The 25,045-nt window shown below is 46.8% G+C and overlaps 1 protein-coding gene across 1 annotated transcript in view; it reads right to left on the bottom strand.

Moving 5' to 3' along the window:
- The window catches only part of LOC135541314 (arf-GAP with coiled-coil, ANK repeat and PH domain-containing protein 3-like), a 203,998-nt gene that overhangs the window by 42,285 nt on the left and 136,668 nt on the right, over window positions 1–25,045 (bottom strand). The window contains exons 11-12 of the mRNA XM_064967473.1: window positions 6,901–7,013; window positions 5,709–5,760 (exon numbers count right to left, since the gene is read on the bottom strand). Of these exons, the coding sequence (XP_064823545.1) occupies window positions 5,709–5,760; window positions 6,901–7,013 (165 nt within the window). The remainder of the gene's footprint in view (window positions 1–5,708; window positions 5,761–6,900; window positions 7,014–25,045) is intronic.

Here is a 25,045-nt window from a genome sequence, read left to right as displayed (position 1 = left end):
GGGCCCTCCACAAGGTACCTGGAGTCAAACAGACAGGCCTAGAGGAGATCTTTAAGGTCGGGGCCCTCCACAAGGTACTTGGAGTCAAACAGACAGGCCTAGAGGAGATCTTTAAGGTCGGGGCCCTCCACAAGGTACTTGGAGTCAAACAGACAGGCCTGGATGAGATCTTTAAGGTCGGGGCCCTCCACAAGATACTTGGGAGTCAAACAGACAAGCCTGGATGAGATCTTTAAGGTCGGGGCCCTCCACAAGATACTTGGGAGTCAAACAGACAGGCCTGGATGACATCTTTAAGGTCAGGGCCCTCCGCAAGGCTCAAAAAATAATTTTAGACCCAAGCCACCCCTGTACCCGGACTGTGAACTACTCCCCTCTGGGCGCAGGTATAGGGCAACCCTCAGCAGGAAAAACACAACTAGACAATCATTTGTGCCAGGTGTGATACCCCTCCTAAATAGCTCTGGCTAATGTTCCTATCCACCCAGTAAGACCAGCAGGCTAATGTTCCTATCCACCCAGTAAGGTCAGCAGGCTAATGTTCCTATAGACTCAGTAAGGCCAGCAGGCTAATGTTCCTATAGACTCAGTAAGGCCAGCAGGCTAATGTTCCTATAGACTCAGTAAGACCAGCAGGCTGATGTTCCTATAGACCCAGTAAGACCAGCAGGCTAATGTTCCTATAGACTCAGTAAGACCAGCAGGCTAATGTTCCTATAGACCCAGTAAAACCATCAGGCTAATGTTCCTATAGACCCAGTAAGACCAGCAGGCTAATGTTCCTATAGACTCAGTAAGGCCAGCAGGCTAATGTTCCTATAGACTCAGTAAGACCAGCAGGCTAATGTTCCTATAGACCCAGTAAGACCAGCAGGCTAATGTTCATATAGACTCAGTAAGACCAGCAGGCTAATGTTCCTATAGACTCAGTAAGACCAGCAGGCTAATGTTCCTATAGACTCAGTAAGGCCAGCAGGCTAATGTTCCTATAGACTCAGTAAGACCAGCAGGCTAATGTTCCTATAGACCCAGTAAGACCAGCAGGCTAATGTTCCTATAGACTCAGTAAGACCAGCAGGCTAATGTTCATATAGACTCAGTAAGGCCAGCAGGCTAATGTTCCTATAGACTCAGTAAGGCCAGCAGGCTAATGTTCCTATAGACTCAGTAAGACCAGCAGGCTAATGTTCCTATAGACCCAGTAAGGCCAGCAGGCTAATGTTCCTATAGACTCAGTAAGGCCAGCAGGTTAATGTTCCTATCCACCCAGTAAGGCCAGCAGGCTAATGTTCCTATCCACCCAGTAAGGTCAGCAGGCTAATGATCCGATCCACCCAGGAAGTGATGAACACCTGTCTTATGCACTTGGCATCATGTTTGGTTGCATCCACTGTAACGTCACCAGCTCAACCCAAACAGTAGAAGAGTCCACTATAATGTCACCAGCTCAACCCAAACAGTAGAAGAGTCCACTATAACGTCACCAGCTCAACCCAAACAGTAGAAGAGTCCACTATAATGTCACCAGCTCAACCCAAACAGTAGAAGAGTCCACTATAACGTCACCAGCTCAACCCAAACAGCAGAAGAGTCCACTATAATGTCAGCAGCTCAACCCAAACAGTAGAAGAGTCCACTATAATGTCACCAGCTCAACCCAAACAGTAGAAGAGTCCACTATAATGTCACCAGCTCAACCCAAACAGCAGAAGAGTCCACTATAATGTCAGCAGCTCAACCCAAACAGCAGAAGAGTCCACTATAATGTCACCAGCTCAACCCAAACAGTAGAAGAGTCCACTATAACGTCACCAGCTCAACCCAAACAGTAGAAGAGTCCACTATAATGTCACCAGCTCAACCCAAACAGTAGAAGAGTCCACTATAACGTCACCAGCTCAACCCAAACAGTAGAAGAGTCCACTATAATGTCACCAGCTCAACCCAAACAGTAGAAGAGTCCACTATAACGTCACCAGCTCAACCCAAACAGCAGAAGAGTCCACTGTAACGTCACCAGCTCAACCCAAACAGCAGAAGAGTCCACTATAATGTCACCAGCTCAACCCAAACAGCAGAAGAGTGTGATGGAACATCCCAATGAGCATCACAAATCCAGTGAGTCAGTGGAGGGTCATGTTGGATTCAGGCAGCCGTATTGGACTAGCAATTCATCAAAGCTTACTTCTTCATAACGAGGTGATTTCAGAGCCCAATCCTGGAGGCACAAGTTATACCACAGTTGTAGAGCTATAGGGAGAGGGTGTCCAGGTATACCACAGTTGTAGAGCTAAGGAGAGGGTGTCCAGGTATACCACAGTTGTAGAGCTATAGGGAGAGGGTGTCCAGGTATACCACAGTTGTAGAGCTATAGGGAGAGGGTGTCCAGGTATACCACAGTTGTAGAGCTAAGGAGAGGGTGTCCAGGTATACCACAGTTGTAGAGCTATAGGGAGAGGGTGTCCAGGTATACCACAGTTGTAGAGCTATAGGGAGAGGGTGTCCAGGTATACCACAGTTGTAGAGCTATAGGGAGAGGGTGTCCAGGTATACCACAGTTGTAGAGCTAAGGAGAGGGTGTCCAGGTATACCACAGTTGTAGAGCTAAGGAGAGGGTGTCCAGGTATACCACAGTTGTAGAGCTATAGGGAGAGGGTGTCCAGGTAGAGCTATAGGGAGAGGGTGTCCAGGTATACCACAGTTGTAGAGCTATAGGGAGAGGGTGTCCAGGTATACCACAGTTGTAGAGCTAAGGAGAGGGTGTCCAGGTATACCACAGTTGTAGAGCTAAGGAGAGGGTGTCCAGGTATACCACAGTTGTAGAGCTAGGGAGAGGGTGTCCAGGTAGAGCTATAGGGAGAGGGTGTCCAGGTATACCACAGTTGTAGAGCTAGGGAGAGGGTGTCCAGGTAGAGCTAAGGAGAGGGTGTCCAGGTATACCACAGTTGTAGAGCTAGGGAGAGGGTGTCCAGGTAGAGCTAAGGAGAGGGTGTCCAGGTATACCACAGTTGTAGAGCTAGGGAGAGGATGTCCAGGTAGAGCTAAGGAGAGGGTGTCCAGGTATACCACAGTTGTAGAGCTAAGGAGAGGGTGTCCAGGTATACCACAGTTGTAGAGCTAGGGAGAGGGTGTCCAGGTATACCACAGTTGTAGAGCTAGGGAGAGGGTGTCCAGGTAGAGCTAAGGAGAGGGTGTCCAGGTATACCACAGTTGTAGAGCTAAGGAGAGGGTGTCCAGGTATACCACAGTTGTAGAGCTAGGGAGAGGGTGTCCAGGTAGAGCTATAGGGAGAGGGTGTCCAGGTATACCACAGTTGTAGAGCTAGGGAGAGGGTGTCCAGGTAGAGCTAAGGAGAGGGTGTCCAGGTATACCACAGTTGTAGAGCTAGGGAGAGGGTGTCCAGTTAGAGCTATAGGGAGAGGGTGTCCAGGTATACCACAGTTGTAGAGCTATAGGGAGAGGGTGTCCAGGTATACCACAGTTGTAGAGCTATAGGGAGAGGGTGTCCAGGTATACCACAGTTGTAGAGCTAGGGAGAGGATGTCCAGGTAGAGCTATAGGGAGAGGGTGTCCAGGTAGAGCTATAGGGAGAGGGTGTCCAGTTATACCACAGTTGTAGAGCTATAGGGAGAGGGTGTCCAGGTAGAGCTATAGGGAGAGGGTGTCCAGGTAGAGCTATAGGGAGAGGGTGTCCAGTTAGAGCTATAGGGAGAGGGTGTCCAGGTAGAGCTATAGGGAGAGGGTGTCCAGGTATACCACAGTTGTAGAGCTATAGGGAGAGGGTGTCCAGTTAGAGCTATAGGGAGAGGGTGTCCAGGTAGAGCTATAGGGAGAGGGTGTCCAGGTAGAGCTATAGGGAGAGGGTGTCCAGGTAGAGCTATAGGGAGAGGGTGTCCAGTTAGAGCTATAGGGAGAGGGTGTCCAGGTATACCACAGTTGTAGAGCTATAGGGAGAGGGTGTCCAGGTATACCACAGTTGTAGAGCTATAGGGAGAGGGTGTCCAGGTATACCACAGTTGTAGAGCTATAGGGAGAGGGTGTCCAGGTATACCACAGTTGTAGAGCTATAGGGAGAGGGTGTCCAGTTATACCGCAGTTGTAGAGCTAGGGAGAGGGTGTCCAGGTATACCACAGTTGTAGAGCTATAGGGAGAGGGTGTCCAGGTATACCACAGTTGTAGAGCTATAGGGAGAGGGTGTCCAGTTATACCACAGTTGTAGAGCTATAGGGAGAGGGTGTCCAGTTATACCACAGTTGTAGAGCTAGGGAGAGGGTGTCCAGGTATACCACAGTTGTAGAGCTATAGGGAGAGGGTGTCCAGTTATACCACAGTTGTAGAGCTAGGGAGAGGGTGTCCAGGTATACCACAGTTGTAGAGCTATAGGGAGAGGGTGTCCAGGTATACCACAGTTGTAGAGCTATAGGGAGAGGGTGTCCAGGTATACCACAGTTGTAGAGCTAGGGAGAGGGTGTCCAGGTATACCACAGTTGTAGAGCTAGGGAGAGGGTGTCCAGGTAGAGCTATAGGGAGAGGGTTCCAGGTATACCACAGTTGTAGAGCTAGGGAGAGGGTGTCCAGAGTTAATTTTGTCTTTTGATTGAGCCTTCCAGTTGCCTCATTGATTCCCAAAGAGACTTCATGTCTTGGAATATTTGGTGTTGCCAAGCAGTCTGCTGTCTTTCCTATATCCAGACAATGGTGTTTATTTATGGCAGGCCAACTGGATGCCCGACATAGCTTAATGACACAACATTGGTATTGAGTACAGGTCATAGGTACAGTACACACATCTAGTTTAATGACACATTGGTATTGAGTACAGGTCATAGGTACAGTACACAAAAAAGACTTCCGCCAAAGCTTGTTCCCTCTCCTCGTTCGGGAGGCGTTCGGCGCTCGTCGTCACTGTCTTTCTGGCTGCCACCGATCCATGTATCTGTTTTCCATTTGTTATGTCTTGATTGTACACACCTGGTTCCCATTCAGTTATTATTATTTCCCTATTGAACCCTCTGGTTGCTGTTATGTGTTGGTGCGTGATTGTTCCTGTCTTGTGTTAGTCTTGTGTGTTTGGGTTTGTTATCCCTACGTGGATTTATTGTACTGGTTATTTTTCCAGAGTAAAGTATGTACTCAGTTCTGTTTCCTGCGCTTGACTCCGTCCTCACCTATACACCGCTGACAACAGGTGATTAAACCACCATTTAATGGTATAATGGCAGCCATATTGGATTTTTGGATGAAATAACGGATTTGGAGTAGAGAAGGCTGATGGGAGGAGCTACAGGAAGACGGGCTCATTGGCTGGAATGGAATACATGTGTAACTTTGTATTGTTGTCAGGCAGGACCATACAACATCACTGAATGAGACCACATTTTGACTTGGAAAGTTTAAATTCATCAAAAATATTCATAGTTGATATTTCCTCCTATTGTATCTTTCTCTTCACAGGTCTATATTTCCTAGATGCGTTAAGATATCCTACTGCTGTTCGTTTATGTTGGGAAGGCAACTGACTACGTGTTTTCCAAATGTTAGCAATATCAGAGCTTGTAATATTGGGTTACATGCGTTTGTAGGGGTATCTCAATAACTAAAGGCCCTTTGTTGATGATTGGCCAGCAGCCTAATGATGTCACAAACAGACCGGCATTTAGGCAGATTACATATCCTATCCTTTCAAAAGTCCCAGTTCTTTTCTTACCTTAAGTCGCTTCTGGTAGACCAGCTGGCTGTTCTGTATGGAGAACCACCGTCTGGAAGGAGAGAGGAGGAGGGGAGGAAAGGATTATAGAGGAGGAGGGGAGGAGACAAGAGGAGACCGAGTTAGATGAAGTACCACTCTGAATCAAACAGTACTGTTGTGTTTTTACATTTTTTATTTCACCTTTATTTAACCAGGTAGGCAAGTTGAGAACAAGTTCTCATTTACAACTGCGGCCTGGCCAAGATAAAGCAAAGCAGTGCGACACAAACAACAACACAGAGTTACACATGGAATAAACATACAGTCAATAACACAATCCAATTGGTTGAGTAGAGTGTTGGAGGCTATTTTGTAAATGAAATCGCCGAAGTCAAGGATCGGTAGGATAGTCAGTTTTACGAGGGTATGTTTGGCAGCATGAGTGAAGGATGCTTTATTGTGAAAAAGGAAGCCGATTCTAGATTTAATTTTGGATTGGAGATGCTATTAAAATTCTCGATTCTCGTGGATTTAGTTGCATATCGCAGGGGCTATTCGATGCTAATGCAGAACGCCACAGAATGTTTTTGTGCTGGTCAAGGGCAGTCAGGTCTGGAGTGAATCAAGCGCTATATGTGTTCTTAGTTCTACATTTTTTGAAAGGGGCATGCTTATTTGAGATGGTGAGAAAAGCACTTTTAAAGAATAACCAGGTATCCTCTACTGACGGGATGAGGTCAATATCCTTCCAGGATACCCGGGCCAGGTCGATTAGAAAGGCCTGCTCGCTGAAGTGTTTTAGGGAGCGTTTGACAGTGATGAGGGGTGGTTTTTTGACCGAAGACCCATTATGGGCAGTGATCGCTGAGATCCTGGTTGAAGACAGCAGTGGTGTATTTAGAGGGCAGGTTGGTCAGAATGATATCTATGAGGGTGCCCGTGTTTACGGATTTAGGGTTGTACCTGGTAGGTTCCATGATCATTTGTGTGAGATTGAGGGCATCTAGCTTAGATTGTAGGACGGCCGGGGTGTTAAGCATATCCCAGTTTAGGTCAGCTAACAGTACAAACTCTGAAGATAAATGGGGGGCAATTAATTCACATATGGTGTCCAGGGCACAGCTGGGGGCAGAGGGGGGTCTATAACAAGCGGCAACAGCGAGGGACTTATTTCTGGAAAGGTGTTGTAGTTGAGGTGGTTCTATCTCACCTGTTCCAGGTCTTGAAGGCATTGGAGGCCCTCTTGAACAGGTAACCTTCCATCACCACTCCGTTAGGAGCGTCCACGTTGAACTCCACCTTATTATCATCATAGGAGAAGTCCTAGAGACCAAGACAAAGGGGAAAAGAGGGAGGGAGGAGACTGGGGTTAATGCCTGTGTCTGTAGCTAACTTACAGAGGAGAGGAAAGGAGGGTTAATGTTTGTGTCTGTAGCTAACTTACAGAGGAGAGGAAAGGAGGGTTAATGTTTGTGTCTGTAGCTAACTTACAGAGGAGAGGAAAGGAGGGTTAATGCCTGTGTCTGTAGCTAACTTACAGAGGAGAGGAAAGGAGGGTTAATGTTTGTGTCTGTTGCTAACTTACAGAGGAGAGGAAAGGAGGGTTAATGCCTGTGTCTGTAGCTAACTTACAGAGGAGAGGAAAGGAGGGTTAATGCCTGTGTCTGTAGCTAACTTACAGAGGAGAGGAAAGGAGGGTTAATGTTTGTGTCTGTTGCTAACTTACAGAGGAGAGGAAAGGAGGGTTAATGTTTGTGTCTGTTGCTAACTTACAGAGGAGAGGAAAGGAGGGTTAATGTTTGTGTCTGTAGCTAACTTACAGAGGAGAGGAAAGGAGGGTTAATGCCTGTGTCTGTAGCTAACTTACAGAGGAGAGGAAAGGAGGGTTAATGTTTTTGTCTGTTGCTAACTTACAGAGGAGAGGAAAGGAGGGTTAATGTTTGTGTCTGTTGCTAACTTACGGGGGAGAGAGACTGTGGTTAGGGTCTGAAGTCAATTGTAAATCTTTAAAGCTAACGAGGCAAGAAAATAACAATTCCTGCAGTATGAACTATGGTACAACTGTATATTATGTTACTGTGCAGTAAATATACATATATGTCATAACCTCACATGGTCTCTCCTATCATTGCTATGCAGACGACACACAATTAATCTTCTCCTTTCCCCCTTCTGATGACCAGGTGGCGAATCGCATCTCTGCATGTCTGGCAGACATATCAGTGTGGATGACGGATCACCACCTCAAGCTGAACCTCGGCAAGACGGAGCTGCTCTTCCTCCCGGGGAAGAACTGCCCGTTCCATGATCTCGCCATCACGGTTGACAACTCCATTGTGTCCTCCTCCCAGAGCGCTAAGAACCTTGGCGTGATCCTGGACAACACCCTGTCGTTCTCAACTAACATCAAGGCGGTGGCCCGTTCCTGTAGGTTCATGCTCTACAACATCCGCAGAGTACGACCCTGCCTCACACAGGAAGGGGCGCAGGTCCTAATCCAGGCACTTGTCATCTCCCGTCTGGATTACTGCAACTCGCTGTTGGCTGGGCTCCCTGCCTGTGCCATTAAACCCCTACAACTCATCCAGAACGCCGCAGCCCATCTGGTGTTCAACCTTCCCAAGTTCTCTCACGTCACCCCGCTCCTCCGCTCTCTCCACTGGCTTCCAGTTGAAGCTCGCATCCGCTACAAGACCATGGTGCTTGCCTACGGAGCTGTGAGGGGAACGGCACCGCAGTACCTCCAGGCTCTGATCAGGCCCTACACCCAAACAAGGGCACTGCGTTCATCCACCTCTGGCCTGCTCGCCTCCCTACCACTGAGGAAGTACAGTTCCCGCTCAGCCCAGTCAAAACTGTTCGCTGCTCTGGCCCCCCAATGGTGGAACAAACACCCTCACGACGCCAGGACAGCGGAGTCAATCACCACCTTCCGGAGACACCTGAAACCCCACCTCTTCAAGGAATACCTAGGATAGGATAAAGCAATCCCTCTCACCCCCCCTTAAATGATTTAGATGCACTATTGTAAAGTGGCTGTTCCACTGATGTCAGAAGGTGAATTCACCAATTTGTAAGTCGCTCTGGATAAGAGCGTCTGCTAAATGACTTAAATGTAAATGTAAATGTTGTGACAACGTAGGGGTGGTATACAGAAGATATCCCCATTTGGTAAAAAGTCCATATTATGGCAAGAAGAGCTCAAATAAGCAAAGAGAAACAACAGTCCATCATTACTTTAAGACATGAAGGTCAGTCAACCAGGAACATTTCAAGAACTTTGAACATTTCTTCAAGTGCAGTCGCAAAAACCATCAAGCACTATGATGAAACTGGCTCTCATGAGGACCACCACAGGAAAGGAAGATCCAGAGTTACCTCTGCTGCAGAGGATAAGTTCATTAGAGTTACCAGCCTCAGATAGCAGTCCAAATAAATGCTTTAGAGTTCAAGTAACAGACACATTTCAACATCAACTGTTACATTTACATTACATTTAAGTCATTTAGCAGACGCTCTTATCCAGAGGAGATTGCGTGAATCAGGCCTTCATGGTCGAATTGTTGCAGAGAAACCACTACTAAAGGACACCAATAAGAAGATATTTGCTTGGGCCAAGAAACATGAGCAATTTACATGAGACCAGTGGAAATCTGCCATTTGGTATAATGAGTCCAAATTTGCGATTTTGGGTTCCAACCACCGTGTCATTGTGAGACGCAGAGTGAACGGATGAATCTCTGCATGTGTGGTTCCCATCGTGAAGCATGGAGGAGGAGGTGTGATGGTGCTTTGATGGTGACACTCAGTGATTTATTTGGAATTCAAGGCCCATCTAACCAGCAAGGCTACAACAGCATCCTGCAGCGATACGCCATCTGGTTTGCGTTTAGTGGGACTATCATTTGTTTTTCAACAGGACAATGAACCAACACACCTCCAGGCTGTGTAAGGGCTATTTGACCAAGAAAGAGAGAGATGGAGTGCTGCATCAGACGACCTGGCCTCCACTATCACCCGAACTCAACCCAGTTGAGATGATTTGGGATGAGTTGCACCGCAAAGTCAAGGCAAAGGTGTGGCTACACTTTTTTGGTTACATAATAATCTAATATCTATTTACTTTTTTGGTTACTACATGATTCCATATGTGTTATTTCATAGTTTTGATGGCTTCACTATTATTCTACAATGTAGAAAAGAGTTTAAAAAATTAAGAAAAAATTAGATGGTGTGTCCAAACTTTTGACTGGTACTGTGTATTACATACAGTAAAATATAAATATATATATTTTTTTAGCCACACCTTTGCCTTGATGATAGCTTTGCACACTCCTGCCATTCTCTCAACCAGCTTCACCTGGAATGCTTTTCCAACAGTTTAGAAGGAGTTCCCACATATGCTGAGCACTTGTTGGCTGCTTCTACTTCACTTTGCGGTCCTACTCATCCCAAACCATCTATATCTATATACTTCATCTATATATATATCTATATACTTTGTTTACATAAGATCTAATTGTACCTATACTGTAGGCTCGCAGCATATCCTCTCACAGATGGACTGAATCTTAAGAGACTTAAAGAGACTTCAACAACCGCCTCAGACTCGAGATGTAAAATAATATTTATGCATACGGCCCTGTGAATACAGTAACCCAAACAGCCTTAGTGACACACCAGTGTACCAGTGGAGGCTGGTGCGAGGCCATAGGAGGACAGGCTCTGTGAAATGGCTGGAACAGAGTAAATGGAACGGAGTCATGTGGTTTCCATATGTTTGATACCATTTCATTTATTCCATTCCAGGCATTACAATGAGCCAGTCCTTAATTATAGGATCTCCCACCAGCCTTCACTGTAGTGTACAGTATGTCATAGAGAAGTTGTAGATGGGACAGAATGCTGTTCTGGGACCTAATGGTCTTTAGATAAGCTGGTGGGAAACTAGACAGGAAACAGCCTTATGTTTGTCTGAGAACAAACAGGTTGACAGATACTTAAATGGGGGGATATGGGGCTGTCAATCATTCACTGGTGTGGCCCAATGGATGCTGTTTGATACAGAGGAAATATATATATTTTACATTTATTTAACTAGGCAAGTCAGTTAAGAACAAATTATAATTTTCAATGATGGCCTAGGAACAGTGGGTTAACTGCCTGTTCAGGGGCAGAATGACAGATTTGTACCTTGTCAGCTCGGGGGTTTGAACTTGCAATCTTCTGGTTACTAGTCCACCGCTCTAACCACTAGGCTACCCTGCCTCCTCTACACTCTAACCACTAGGCTACCTGCCACCTCTACACTCTAACCACTAGGCTACCCTGCCACCTCTACACTCTAACCACTAGGCTACCCTGCCGCCTCTACACTCTAACCACTAGGCTACCCTGCCCCTCTACACTCTAACCACTAGGCTACCCTGCCACCTCTACACTCTAACCACTAGGCTACCCTGCCGCCTCTACACTCTAACCACTAGGCTACCCTGCCCCTCTACACTCTAACCACTAGGCAACCCTCAGCCTGATTACGACCGCCGTATAGGTTAAAGGATTCAGACCCTCCCTTTCTCCACATGTTGTTACAGCCTTATTCTACAATATTGAATCTTATTTTCAATTATGGCCTAGGAACAGTGGGTTTACTGCCTGTTCAGGGGCAGAACGACAGATGTGTACCTTGTCAGCTCGGGGGTTTGAACTTGCAACCTTCCAGTTACTAGTCCAACACTCTAACCACTAGGCTACCCTGCCGCCTCTACACTCTAACCACTAGGCTACCCTGCCACCCCTACACTCTAACCACTAGGCTACCCTGCCGCCCCAAAATATCCCATAATGACAAAGCAAAAAACAGGTTTTTAAGTATTTTAGAACCTTTGATATGAGACACGAAATTGAACTCGGGTGCACCCTGTTTCCATTGATCATCCTTGAGATGTTTCTACAACTTGATTGGAGTAAATTCAATTGCTTGGACATGATTTGGAAAGGTACACACCTGTCTATATAAAGGTCCCACAGTTGACAGTGCATGTCAGAGCAAAAACCAAGGATTGAGGTCGAAGGAATCCTCAGAGACAGAATTATTTTGAGTGACAGATCTGGGGAAGGGTACAAAAACATTTTTGCAGCTATGAAGTTATCCAAGAACACAGTGGCCTCCATTATTCTTAAATGGAAAAAGTTTAGAACCACCAAGACTCTTCCTAGAACTGGCCGCCCAGCCAGACTGAGCAATCGGGGGAGAAGGGTCTTGGTCACATGATTCCATGCCAGAGCGGCAGAGTTCCTCTTTGGAGATGGGAGAACCTTCCAGAATGACAACCATCTCTGAAGCACTCCACTAATCAGGCCTTTATGGTAGAGTTGCCAGACAGAAGACACTCCTCAATAAAAGGCACGTGACAGCCCGCTTGGAGTTTGCCAAAATGCACCTAAAGATTCTCAGTCCATGAGAAACAACATTCTCTGGTCTGATGAAACCAAGATTGAACTCTTTGGCCTGAATGCCAAGGATCATGTCTGGAGGAAACCTGGCACCATCTCTACAGTGAAGCATGGTGGTGGTAGCATCATGCTGTGGGGATGTTTTTCAGCGGCAGGGACTGGGAGACTAGTCAGGATGGAGGGAAAGATGAACAGAGTAAAGTACAGAGAGATGCTTAATGAAAACCTGCTCCAGAACGCTCAAGACCTCAGACTGTTCACCTTCCAACAGGACAACGACCCTAAGCACACACCCAAGACAACGCAGGAGTGGCTTCGGGACAAGTCTCTGAATGTCCTTGAGTGGCCCAGCCAGAGCCCGGACTTGAACCCGATCTAACATCTCTGGAGAGACCTGAAAATAGCAGTGCAGCGATGCTCCCCATCCAACCTGACAGAGCTTGAGAGAATCTGCAGAGAAGAATGGAAGAAACTCCCCAAATACAGGTGTGCCAAGCTTGTAGCAACATACCCAAGAAGACTCCAGGCTGTAATCGCTGCCAAAGGGGCTTCAACAAAGTACTGAGTAAAGGGTCTGAATGATTATGACATTACCAATGTTTTTGTAATATATTTGCAAAATGTTCTATAAATCCTGTTTTTGCTTTGTCATTTTAGAGTTTTTTTTAGACACAATTGTGTGTAGATTTAATCCATTTTAGAGTAAGGCCGTAACGTAACAAAATGTGGAAAAAGTCAAGGGGTCTGAATACTTTCAGAATGCGCTGTATGTATCAGGTTATATCAGCTTCACTAACACAAGACATATTTTGATCAGACAGACACCAGGACCACTGCTCTCACACACACACGCACGCACGCACGCACGCACGCACGCACGCACACACACACACACACACACACACACACACACACACACACACACACACAATCACTGTCAGGACCTCTCATATCTCCTCGGTCCTTCGTCACACACTGAGGACTAGGTTGAGGAGGCGGAGGAAGGAGGAGATGGAGGATGGAGGGGAGGGGTGGATGGAGGGAGGGAAGGAGATGGCACGTGTTAAATTACTGTTAACTGTTATGGCCATGCTTTTGGTCTGCGCAAAGGTACCTACCACCCGGAATACTGTATAGATTTGGAGCTGCACTGAGACACACACACACACACACACACACACACACACACACACACACACACGGAACGGAATCCAACATAGTGTATGACGCAGATCATTGTGTAAGCATCACTAGCTCAAATACTCCTGTCTCTGAAAAGATCCTCATGGTTTCTACACAGATTTGTTCTCCAAAACCCAACAACAGAAGCGAGCGGGGACTAAACAGTTACGTTTCAGGGATGGGTTCTAAACTCCATAGAACAGGAGATAACCTCAGGGGTTATCCACACGCTGCAACTATAGAACTATATGCCTGTCTGCTTGTCACCTCGGACTACAACCTACAGAACTGTCTGTCTGCTTGTAACTAAGACTACAACCTACAGAACTGTCTGTCGGCTTGTCACCTAGGACTACAACCTACAGAACTGTCTGTCTGTCTGCTTGTCACCTAGGACTACAACCTACAGAACTGTCTGTCTGCTTGTCACCTCGGACTACAACCTACAGAACTGTCTGTCTGCTTGTCACCTAGGACTACAATCTACAGAACTGTCTGTCTGCTTGTCACCTAGGACTACAATCTACAGAACTGTCTGTCTGTCTGGTTGTCACCTAGGACTACAACCTACAGAACTGTCTGTCTGTCTGGTTGTCACCTAGGACTACAACCTACAGAACTGTCTGTCTGCTTGTCACCTAGGACTACAACCTACAGAACTGTCTGTCTGTCTGCTTGTCACCTCGGACTACAACCTACAGAACTGTCTGTCTGCTTGTCACCTCGGACTACAACCTACAGAACTGTCTGTCTGTCGGCTTGTCACCTCGGACTACAACCTACAGAACTGTCTGTCTGCTTGTCACCTAGGACTACAACCTACAGAACTGTCTGTCTGTCTGTCTGGTTGTCACCTAGGACTACAACCTACAGAACTGTCTGTCTGCTTGTCACCTAGGACTACAACCTACAGAACTGTCTGTCTGTCTGGTTGTCACCTAGGACTACAACCTACAGAACTGTCTGTCTGTCTGCTTGTCACCTCGGACTACAAACTACAGAACTGTCTGTCTGCTTGTCACCTAGGACTACAACCTACAGAACTGTCTGTCTGTCTGGTTGTCACCTAGGACTACAACCTACAGAACTGTCTGTCTGTCTGCTTGTCACCTATTACTATAACCTACAGAACTGTCTGTCTGTCTGCTTGTCACCTAGGACTACAACCTACAGAACTGTCTGTCTGTCTGCTTGTCACCTATTACTATAACCTACAGAACTGTCTGTCTGTCGGCTTGTCACCTAGGACTACAACCTACAGAACTGTCTGTCTGCTTGTCACCTATGACTACAACCTACAGAACTGTCTGTCGGCTTGTCACCTAGGACTACAACCTACAGAACTGTCTGTCTGTCTGCTTGTCACCTATTACTACAACCTACAGAACTGTCTGTCTGTCTGCTTGTCACCTATTACTACAAACTACAGAACTGTCTGTCTGTCTGCTTGTCACCTAGGACTACAACCTACAGAACTGTCTGTCTGTCGGCTTGTCACCTAGGACTACAACCTACAGAACTGTCTGTCTGTCTGCTTGTCACCTAGGACTACAACCTACAGAACTGTCTGTCTGCTTGTCACCTCGGACTACAACCTACAGAACTGTCTGTCTGTCTGCTTGTCACCTATTACTACAACCTACAGAACTGTCTGTCTGTCTGCTTGTCACCTATTACTACAAACTACAGAACTGTCTGTCTGTCTGCTTGTCACCTAGGACTACAACCTACAGAACTGTCTGTCTGTCGGCTTGTCACCTAGGACTACAACCTACAGAACTGTCTGTCTGTCTGCTTGTCACCTAGGACTACAACCTACAGAACTGTCTGTCTGTCGGCTTGTCACCTAGGACTACAACCTACAGAACTGTCTGTCTGTCTGCTTGTCACCTAGGACTACAACCTACAGAACTGTCTGTCTGCTTGTCACCTAGGACTACAACCTACAGAACTGTCTGTCTGTCTGCTTGTAACTAGGACTACAACCTACAGAAGTAATAGAACTACTTGTTCCACTGGATGTCAGAAGGTGAATTCACCAATTTGTAAGTCGCTCTGGATAAGAGCGTCTGCTAAATGACTTAAATGTAAATGTAAATGTACATCATGTTGTAGTTTAATATAATTATTATTTCTGTAAAAAAATAAATCCTTCCTGGAAGGCAATTATTATGTTCTGTTGTTGTTATATTCTGTTCTGTTCTACCTCCTCAGGCTCTGATCTCATTGTGAATGGTAGACAGATGGGCCGGCGGCCGTCCTGACACATTTTATGCAATTCTACACATTTTGCCATGGGAGAGGAGATAAATGGTTACAGTGTTTAATATATCGGAGTGTGACTGACTAACAAAATCAATTGGCTCACAACAGCTGGTGATTCATGATAACGAATTTGGATAGCCGCTCGCTCAACAAATTTAGGTCCTGTGTGGCTCAGTCGGTAGAGCATGGCGCTTGTAACACCAAGCGTCGTGGGTTTGATTCCCGCTGGGGCCACCCATATGTAAAAGTAGTGGCCCCAGCCGACTTGTAAGTCGCTTTGGACAAAAGCGTCTGCTAAATGGGATATATTATTTATTTATTATAATTTACCAATCTAAAAAAAATGTTAGCTGACGTGGGCTAATTCAGGTGACTATCAGTGACTGACTTAACAAGAGGAAAACTACTAATGCTTAACCATATTTCAATACTGCACCTTGTGTATTCTACTATTGTAACTCTCAACAGTATCTAAATACATTTTGGAAATATATCCGAGGTCCATCCCTGTTGTAGAAAGCTGTTATTATTGTTGCCCTGGGAGATTTGTATGCGTATTACCATCCTATAATAAGCAACTATAAATTTAGTAAAATCTCACCAGTGTGTAATCCAACCTGCCAAATATCTTCATCTTTTGCAGAGTACAATCCAACAACATTTCTCGTTTAAAAGTAAACTCCAAATTCTCAAACATAAATAATTTAAAAAAGGAAGGTTTAAAGAAAAAACGATGCTTCTGTTCAATTGTCAAAATGTTATCATTTCCAATATTCCGGTTACGGATTAAGAGTCTGAATTGAAGACTTCAGAAGAACACCGGAGAAACGGAGAATAGCGGACACCAGAGCATCAGAACACCGGAGAAACGGAGAATAGCGGACACCAGAGCATCAGAACACCGGAGAAACGCAGAATAGCGGACACCAGAGCATCAGAACACCGAATGTCAACAGTCTGCTCGTGCTGCAGTGACGTTTCGCGCTCCAACCCACACTGCCTCCCGAAACCAGCTGCTCATGCTTGTACCTGCAGTGTGTGTGTATAGTCAGGGCCGGCTCTAGCGTTTTGGGGGCACTGAGAGAGATGTGGTCGTGGGCCCCCCACCCGGGCCTCCTCTTGATGGTGGAGAGAATATTTTTTGTTTTAAAGTACATTTCCTGTAATTCTGCACATTTTGCCATGGGGTGGAGATACATTTTCACTTTTAAAGCTAATTTCATGCAATTCTACACATTTTGTCATGAGTTATTCCATGTTAATATGATATTTGAGTGGGAATGACTAACAAAATCAATGGGGTCCCCCGGGAGGTCAGGGCCTTTCATGCCCAGTCGGTATTCCGCCATGATCACTACAAGTTTAAATAGTTTAGCCAGCTAACTACCAATATAAAAAGTGTTAGCTGACATGGCTAATTGAGTCACTGTCAGTAACTGACATACAGTAAGTAACAAGAGAAAAACTGCTGATGCACCAACAAACTTAGAAATTGTACCAAACAGTAACTGTTGATGTACCAAACTTAGAAATTGAACCATGTGTATTCTACTATTCTACTTCTCAGTAGTAAATTGAGACCCCGACCGAGTTCCTAAGGGCCCCCTAGCAGACTGCCTCATTAGCATACAGCTGTCATTTTTGTCTGCGCTCGCAGAAGCCGCTGCCATGGAAAAGCCACCGCTTGCGCCCTGCGCGCAGAGCGATTTACGAGCCTTCCACTCTACCCCCCCTGAGGCCCCCCAAAGCCTTGATACCCTGGGGCCAGGTCCTCTTTCTCCCCTCCTCCATCCTGGAGGAGCCCAGCTTCCATCTGTCTGAGAGCCTATTGCTGCCTAATCAAGCACACATTATGGCTCCCAACATTATGGCTCCCAAAGGTCCTTACACCCCCAACACTAACACCCACCTACAGGTCCCTACACCCCCAACACTAACCCCCACCTACGTACCCACCCACCTACCTCTCTCTATCCCTCTATCTCTCTATCCCTCTCAGTCTCTCGCTCTCTATTCAATTCAATTCTACCTCTCTATCCTCTAGCTTCAAGGCAAGTAACACTGAATCATGCATGAGAACACCAGCTGTTCCGGACGACTGTGTGATCACACTCTCCGTAGCCTAATTCAGCAAGACCTTTAATCAGGTCAACATTCACAAGGCCACGAGGCCAGACCAGCTGGCAAGGCTCGTCACTGACATTTTCAACCTCTCCCTGACCCAGTCTGTAATACCCACATGTTTCAAGCAGACCACCATAGTCCCTGTGCCCAAGAATGTGAAGGTTACCTCCCTAAATGACTACAGCCTAGTAGCACTCACATCTGTAACCATGAAGTGCTTTGAAATGCTGGTCATGGCTCACATCAACACCACCATCCCAGAAACCCTAGACACATTCCAATTCGCATACCACCCCAACAGATCCACAGATGATGCAATCTCTATTGCACTCCACAATGCCCTTTCCCACCTGGACAAAAGGAACACCTATGTGAGAATGCTGTTCATTGACTACAGCTCAGCGTTCAACACCATAGTGCCCACAATGCTCATCACTAAGCTAAAGACCCTGGGACTAAACACCTCCCTCTGCAACTGGATCCTGGACATCCTGACGGGCCACCCCCAGGTGGTAAATGTAGGCAACCACACATCCGCCACGCTGATCCTCAACACGGGGGCCCCTCAGGGGTGCATGCTCAGTCCCCTGATGTACTACCTGTTCACCCATGACTGCATGGCCAGGCACGACTCCAACACCATCATCAAGTTTGCCGGTAACACAACAGTGGTAGGCCTGAGCATAGACAACGATGAGACGGCCTATAGGGAGGAGGTCAGAGACCTGGCCGTGTGGTGTCAGGACAACAACCTCTCCCTCAACGTGAGCATCCGACCATAAGGCACTATAGAGGGTAGTGCTTACGGCCCAGTACATCACTGGGGCCAAGCATCCTGCCATCCAGGACCTATATACTAGGCGGTGTCAGAGGAAGGCCCAGGAAATTGTCAATGAACCCTAACTAAGTTAAGAACCATGTGACTAAACACCTTCCTCAGTCACCCAAGTCATAGACTGTTGTCTCTGCTACCGCACGGTAAGCGTTACCGGAGTGGCAAGTCTAGGTCCAAAAGGCTCCTCAACATCTTCTACCCACAAGCCATAAGACTGCTGAACAATTAAACAAATGGCCACCGGACTATTTACATGAACCTCCCCTCCTTTGTTTTTACACTGCTGCTACTCTCTGTTTATTATCTATGTATAGTCACTTTACACTAAACCTTTAACTCCTATGTACAAATGTTATACCTCGAAGGAGCCTGTTGACTCGGTACCAGTACCCCCTGTATATAGTCTCCACATTGACTCTGTACCAGTGCTTCCTGTATATAGTCTCCACATTGACTCTGTACCGGTACCCCCTGTATATAGTCTCCACATTGACTCTGTACTGGTACCCCCTGTATATAGCCTCCACATTGACTCTGTACCGGTACCCCCTGTATATAGTCTCCACATTGACTCTGTACCGGTACCCCCTGTATATAGCCTCCACATTGACTCTGTACCGGTACCCCCTGTATATAGCCTCCACATTGACTCTGTACCGGTACCCCCTGTATATAGCCTCCACATTGACTCTGTACCGGTACCCCCTGTATATAGTCTCCACATTGACTCTGTACCGGTACCCCCTGTATATAGCCTCCACATTGACTCTGTACCGGTACCCCCTGTATATAGTCTCCACATTGACTCTGTACCGTAACCCCCTGTATATAGCCTCCACATTGACTCTGTACTGGTACCCCCTGTATATAGCCTCCACATTGACTCTGTACCAGTACCCCCTGTATATAGCCTCCACACTGACTCTGTACCGGTACCCCCTGTATATAGTCTCCACATTGACTCTGTACCGGTACCCCCTGTATATAGCCTCCACATTGACTCTGTACCGGTACCCCCTGTATATAGCCTCCACATTGACTCTGTACCGTAACACCCTGTATATAGCCTCCATATTGACTCTGTACCGTAACACCCTGTATATAGCCTCCACATTGACTCTGTACCGTAATACCCTGTATATAGCCTCCACATTGACTCTGTACCGTAACACCCTGTATATAGCCTCCACATTGACTCTGTACCGTAATACCCTGTATATAGCCTCCACATTGACTCAGTACCGTAACACCCTGTATATAGCCTCCATATTGACTCTGTACCGTAACACCCTGTATATATTACATTTACATTTAAGTCATTTAGCAGACGCTCTTATCCAGAGCGACTTACAAATTGGTGAATTCACCTTCTGACATCCAGTGGAACAGCCACTTTACAATAGTGCATCTAAATCATTAAGGGGGGGTGGTGAGAAGGATTACTTATCCTATCCTAGGTATTCCTTGAAGAGGTGGGGTTTCACATTGACTCTGTACCGTAATACCCTGTATATAGCCTCCATATTGACTCTGTACCGTAACACCCTGTATATAGCCTCCACATTGACTCTGTACCATAACACCCTGTATATAGCCTCCACATTGACTCTGTACCGTAATACCCTGTATATAGCCTCCACATTGACTCAGTACCGGTGCTCCCTGTATATAGCTTTGTGATTGTTAATTTTATTGTGTTACTTTTTATTAGATTTTTTAACTTTAGTTTATTTCGTAAATTTTTCTTAACTCTATTTCTTGAACTGCATTGTTGGTCTCTCTCCCTCTCTCGCTCTCTATCCCACTATCCCTCTCTCTCTCTATCCCACTCTCCCTCTCCCTCTCTCTCTCTCTCTCTCTCTCTCTCTCTCCCTCTCCCTCTCTCTCTCGCTCTCTCTCTCACTCTCCCTCTCTATCCCACTCTCCCTCTCTCTCTCTCGCTCTCTATCCCTTTCCATCTGTTAATCCCTAAGCAGTGTGACATCATGCCATCTGTCGACTTCAGCCCTCTTGCCTGTGGGGAAAGGAGAGGGAGGGTAGTTTAGGTTGGCATCATGCCCAGTAGAGGATCTCCGCTGTCGGGTACAGCAGCCCTGGTGTCCCCTGGTCTCTGACCTCCCTGAATCTCCTTTAAGTGAACGCCCTTATTTTATTTTTCTGATAGCACATATAAACCTTACAGTTAAGGGTCTATCCCTACAGTAGAACCAGGGTCTGTCCCTACAGTAGAACCAGGGTCTATCCCTACAGTAGAACCAGGGTCTATCCCTACAGTAGAACCAGGGTCTATCCATACAGTAGAACCAGGGTCTGTCCCTACAGTAGAACCAGGGTCTGTCCCTACAGTAGAACCAGGGTCCATCCCTCCAGTAGAACCAGGGTCCATCCCTACAGTAGAACCAGGGTCCATCCCTACAGTAGAACCAGGGTCTATCCCTATAGTAGAACCAGGGTCCATCCCTCCAGTAGAACCAGGGTCTGTCCCTACAGTAGAACCAGGGTCTATCCATACAGTAGAACCAGGGTCTGTCCCTACAGTAGAACCAGGGTCTATCCCTACAGTAGAACCAGGGTCTATCCCTACAGTAGAACCAGGGTCTATCCCTACAGTAGAACCAGGGTCTATCCCTACAGTAGAACCAGGGTCTATCCCTACAGTAGAACCAGGGTCTATCCCTACAGTAGAACAGTAGAACCAGGGTCCATCCCTCCAGTAGAACCAGGGTCTATCCCTACAGTAGAACCAGGGTCTATCCCTACAGTAGAACCAGGGTCTATCCCTACAGTAGAACCAGGGTCTATCCCTACAGTAGAACCAGGGTCTATCCCTACAGTAGAACCAGGGTCTATCCCTACAGTAGAACCAGGGTCTATCCCTACAGTAGAACCAGGGTCTATCCCTACAGTAGAACCAGGGTCTATCCCTACAGTAGAACCAGGGTCTGTCCCTACAGTAGAACCAGGGTCTATCCCTACAGTAGAACCAGGGTCTATCCCTACAGTAGAACCAGGGTCTATCCCTACAGTAGAACCAGGGTCTATCCCTACAGTAGAACAGTAGAACCAGGGTCCATCCCTCCAGTAGAACCAGGGTCTATCCCTACAGTAGAACCAGGGTCTATCCCTACAGTAGAACCAGGGTCTATCCCTACAGTAGAACCAGGGTCTATCCCTACAGTAGAACCAGGGTCTATCCCTACAGTAGAACCAGGGTCTATCCCTACAGTAGAACCAGGGTCTGTCCCTACAGTAGAACCAGGGTCTATCCCTACAGTAGAACCAGGGTCTATCCCTACAGTAGAACCAGGGTCTGTCCCTACAGTAGAACCAGGGTCTGTCCCTACAGTAGAACCAGGGTCTGTCCCTACAGTAGAACCAGGGTCTATCCCTACAGTAGAACCAGTTAAGGGTCTGTCCCTACAGTAGAACCAGGGTCTATCCCTACAGTAGAACCAGGGTCTATCCCTACAGTAGAACCAGGGTCTATCCCTACAGTAGAACCAGGGTCTATCCCTACAGTAGAACCAGGGTCCATCCCTCCAGTAGAACCAGGGTCTGTCCCTATAGTAGAACCAGTTAAGGGTCTATCCCTACAGTAGAACCAGGGTCTGTCCCTATAGTAGAACCAGTTAAGGGTCTGTCCCTACAGTAGAACCAGGGTCTATCCCTACAGTAGAACCAGGGTCTGTCCCTACAGTAGAACCAGGGTCTGTCCCTACAGTAGAACCAGGGTCTGTCCCTACAGTAGAACCAGGGTCTGTCCCTACAGTAGAACCAGGGTCTATCCCTACAGTAGAACCAGGGTCTATCCCTACAGTAGAACCAGGGTCTATCCCTACAGTAGAACCAGGGTCTGTCCCTACAGTAGAACCAGGGTCTATCCCTACAGTAGAACCAGGGTCTATCCCTACAGTAGAACCAGGGTCTGTCCCTACAGTAGAACCAGGGTCTGTCCCTACAGTAGAACCAGGGTCCATCCCTACAGTAGAACCAGTTAAGGGTCTGTCCCTATAGTAGAACCAGTTAAGGGTCTGTCCCTACAGTAGAACCAGGGTCTATCCCTACAGTAGAACCAGGGTCCATCCCTACAGTAGAACCAGGGTCTATCCCTACAGTAGAACCAGGGTCTATCCCTACAGTAGAACCAGGGTCTATCCCTACAGTAGAACCAGGGTCTATCCCTACAGTAGAACCAGGGTCTGTCCCTACAGTAGAACCAGGGTCTATCCCTACAGTAGAACCAGGGTCTATCCCTACAGTAGAACCAGGGTCTATCCCTACAGTAGAACCAGGGTCTATCCCTACAGTAGAACCAGGGTCTGTCCCTACAGTAGAACAGTAGAACCAGGGTCTATCCCTACAGTAGAACCAGGGTCTATCCCTACAGTAGAACCAGGGTCTATCCCTACAGTAGAACCAGGGTCTGTCCCTACAGTAGAACCAGGGTCTATCCCTACAGTAGAACCAGGGTCTATCCCTACAGTAGAACCAGGGTCTGTCCCTACAGTAGAACCAGGGTCTATCCCTACAGTAGAACCAGGGTCTATCCCTACAGTAGAACCAGGGTCTATCCCTACAGTAGAACCAGGGTCTATCCCTACAGTAGAACAGTAGAACCAGGGTCTGTCCCTACAGTAGAACAGTAGAACCAGGGTCCATCCCTACAGTAGAACCAGGGTCTATCCCTACAGTAGAACCAGGGTCTATCCCTACAGTAGAACCAGGGTCCATCCCTACAGTAGAACCAGGGTCTGTCCCTACAGTAGAACCAGGGTCTGTCCCTACAGTAGAACCAGGGTCTGTCCCTACAGTAGAACCAGGGTCTATCCCTACAGTAGAACCAGTGTCTGTCCCTACAGTAGAACCAGGGTCTGTCCCTACAGTAGAACCAGGGTCTGTCCCTACAGTAGAACCAGGGTCTATCCCTACAGTAGAACCAGTGTCTGTCCCTACAGTAGAACCAGGGTCTGTCCCTACAGTAGAACAGTAGAACCAGGGTCTGTCCCTACAGTAGAACCAGGGTCTGTCCCTACAGTAGAACCAGGGTCTATCCCTACAGTAGAACCAGGGTCCGTCCCTACAGTAGAACAGTAGAACCAGGGTCCATCCCTCCAGTAGAACCAGGGTCCATCCCTCCAGTAGAACCAGGGTCCATCCCTCCAGTAGAACCAGGGTCCATCCCTCCAGTAGAACCAGGGTCTATCCCTCCTTAACTGCAGCATCAGTTTTCCTCTTGCCAAGTCAGACACTGCATACCTTTAGAGAGCTGTTTAACTTGGCAGAAATGTCCAGATCAACAAGCCCACGTCAAATAACATTTATTTTTATTTTGTTTCTTTGGCCCATAGATATTGTTGTAAATATCACATGAATACACATTAGACATGGGAAAAATGTATAGAATTGCAATAAAATTATCTTTAAAACTGCATAATGTTCTCTGCACCTCGTGACAAAATGTGTAGAATTGCAGGAAATAATCTTTAAACCTACAAAATGTTTTCTACACCAACAAGAAGGGTGTGAACAGTTTTGTTGTCATGAACAGTGCTAGAACCTATAGAACTAGACGTGATGCAGGCAGGAGCGTGAGATGTTCCCCCAACGCTGGAAAGGAGGCCCCCCGAGTGAAAAGTTTAGGAACCCCTGTTTTAGAGGATGATGGGACTGGACATGACAGTATAGTGGAGCATACTCCTACTACTAGTAAAGCTAGTCAGTCAGAGTACTCCTCCTACTAGTAAAGCTAGTCAGTCAGAGTACTCCTACTACTAGTAAAGCTAGCCAGTCAGAGTACTCCTACTACTAGTAAAGCTAGTCAGTCAGAGTACTCCTACTACTAGTAAAGCTAGTCAGTCAGAGTACTCCTACTACTAGTAAAGCTAGTCAGTCAGAGTACTCCTCCTACTAGTAAAGCTAGTCAGTCAGAGTACTCCTACTACTAGTAAAGCTAGTCAGTCAGAGTACTCCTACTACTAGTAAAGCTAGTCAGTCAGAGTACTCCTACTACTAGTAAAGCTAGTCAGTCAGAGTACTCCTACTACTAGTAAAGCTAGTCAGTCAGAGTACTCCTACTACTAGTAAAGCTAGTCAGTCAGAGTACTCCTCCTACTAGTAAAGCTAGTCAGTCAGAGTACTCCTCCTACTAGTAAAGCTAGTCAGTCAGAGTACTCCTCCTACTAGTAAAGCTAGTCAGTCAGAGTACTCCTACTACTAGTAAAGCTAGTCAGTCAGAGTACTCCTACTGCTAGTAAAGCTAGCCAGTCAGAGTACTCCTACTACTAGTAAAGCTAGTCAGTCAGAGTACTCCTACTACTAGTAAAGCTAGTCAGTCAGAGTACTCCTACTACTAGTAAAGCTAGTCAGTCAGAGTACTCCTACTACTAGTAAAGCTAGTCAGTCAGAGTACTCCTACTACTAGTAAAGCTAGTCAGTCAGAGTACTCCTCCTACTAGTAAAGCTAGTCAGTCAGAGTACTCCTACTACTAGTAAA

The sequence above is a fragment of the Oncorhynchus masou genome, chromosome 6 (genome assembly GCF_036934945.1).
Source record: "Oncorhynchus masou masou isolate Uvic2021 chromosome 6, UVic_Omas_1.1, whole genome shotgun sequence".
Lineage (NCBI taxonomy): Eukaryota > Metazoa > Chordata > Actinopteri > Salmoniformes > Salmonidae > Oncorhynchus > Oncorhynchus masou.
This window is presented reverse-complemented; position numbering and strand designations above follow the sequence as displayed.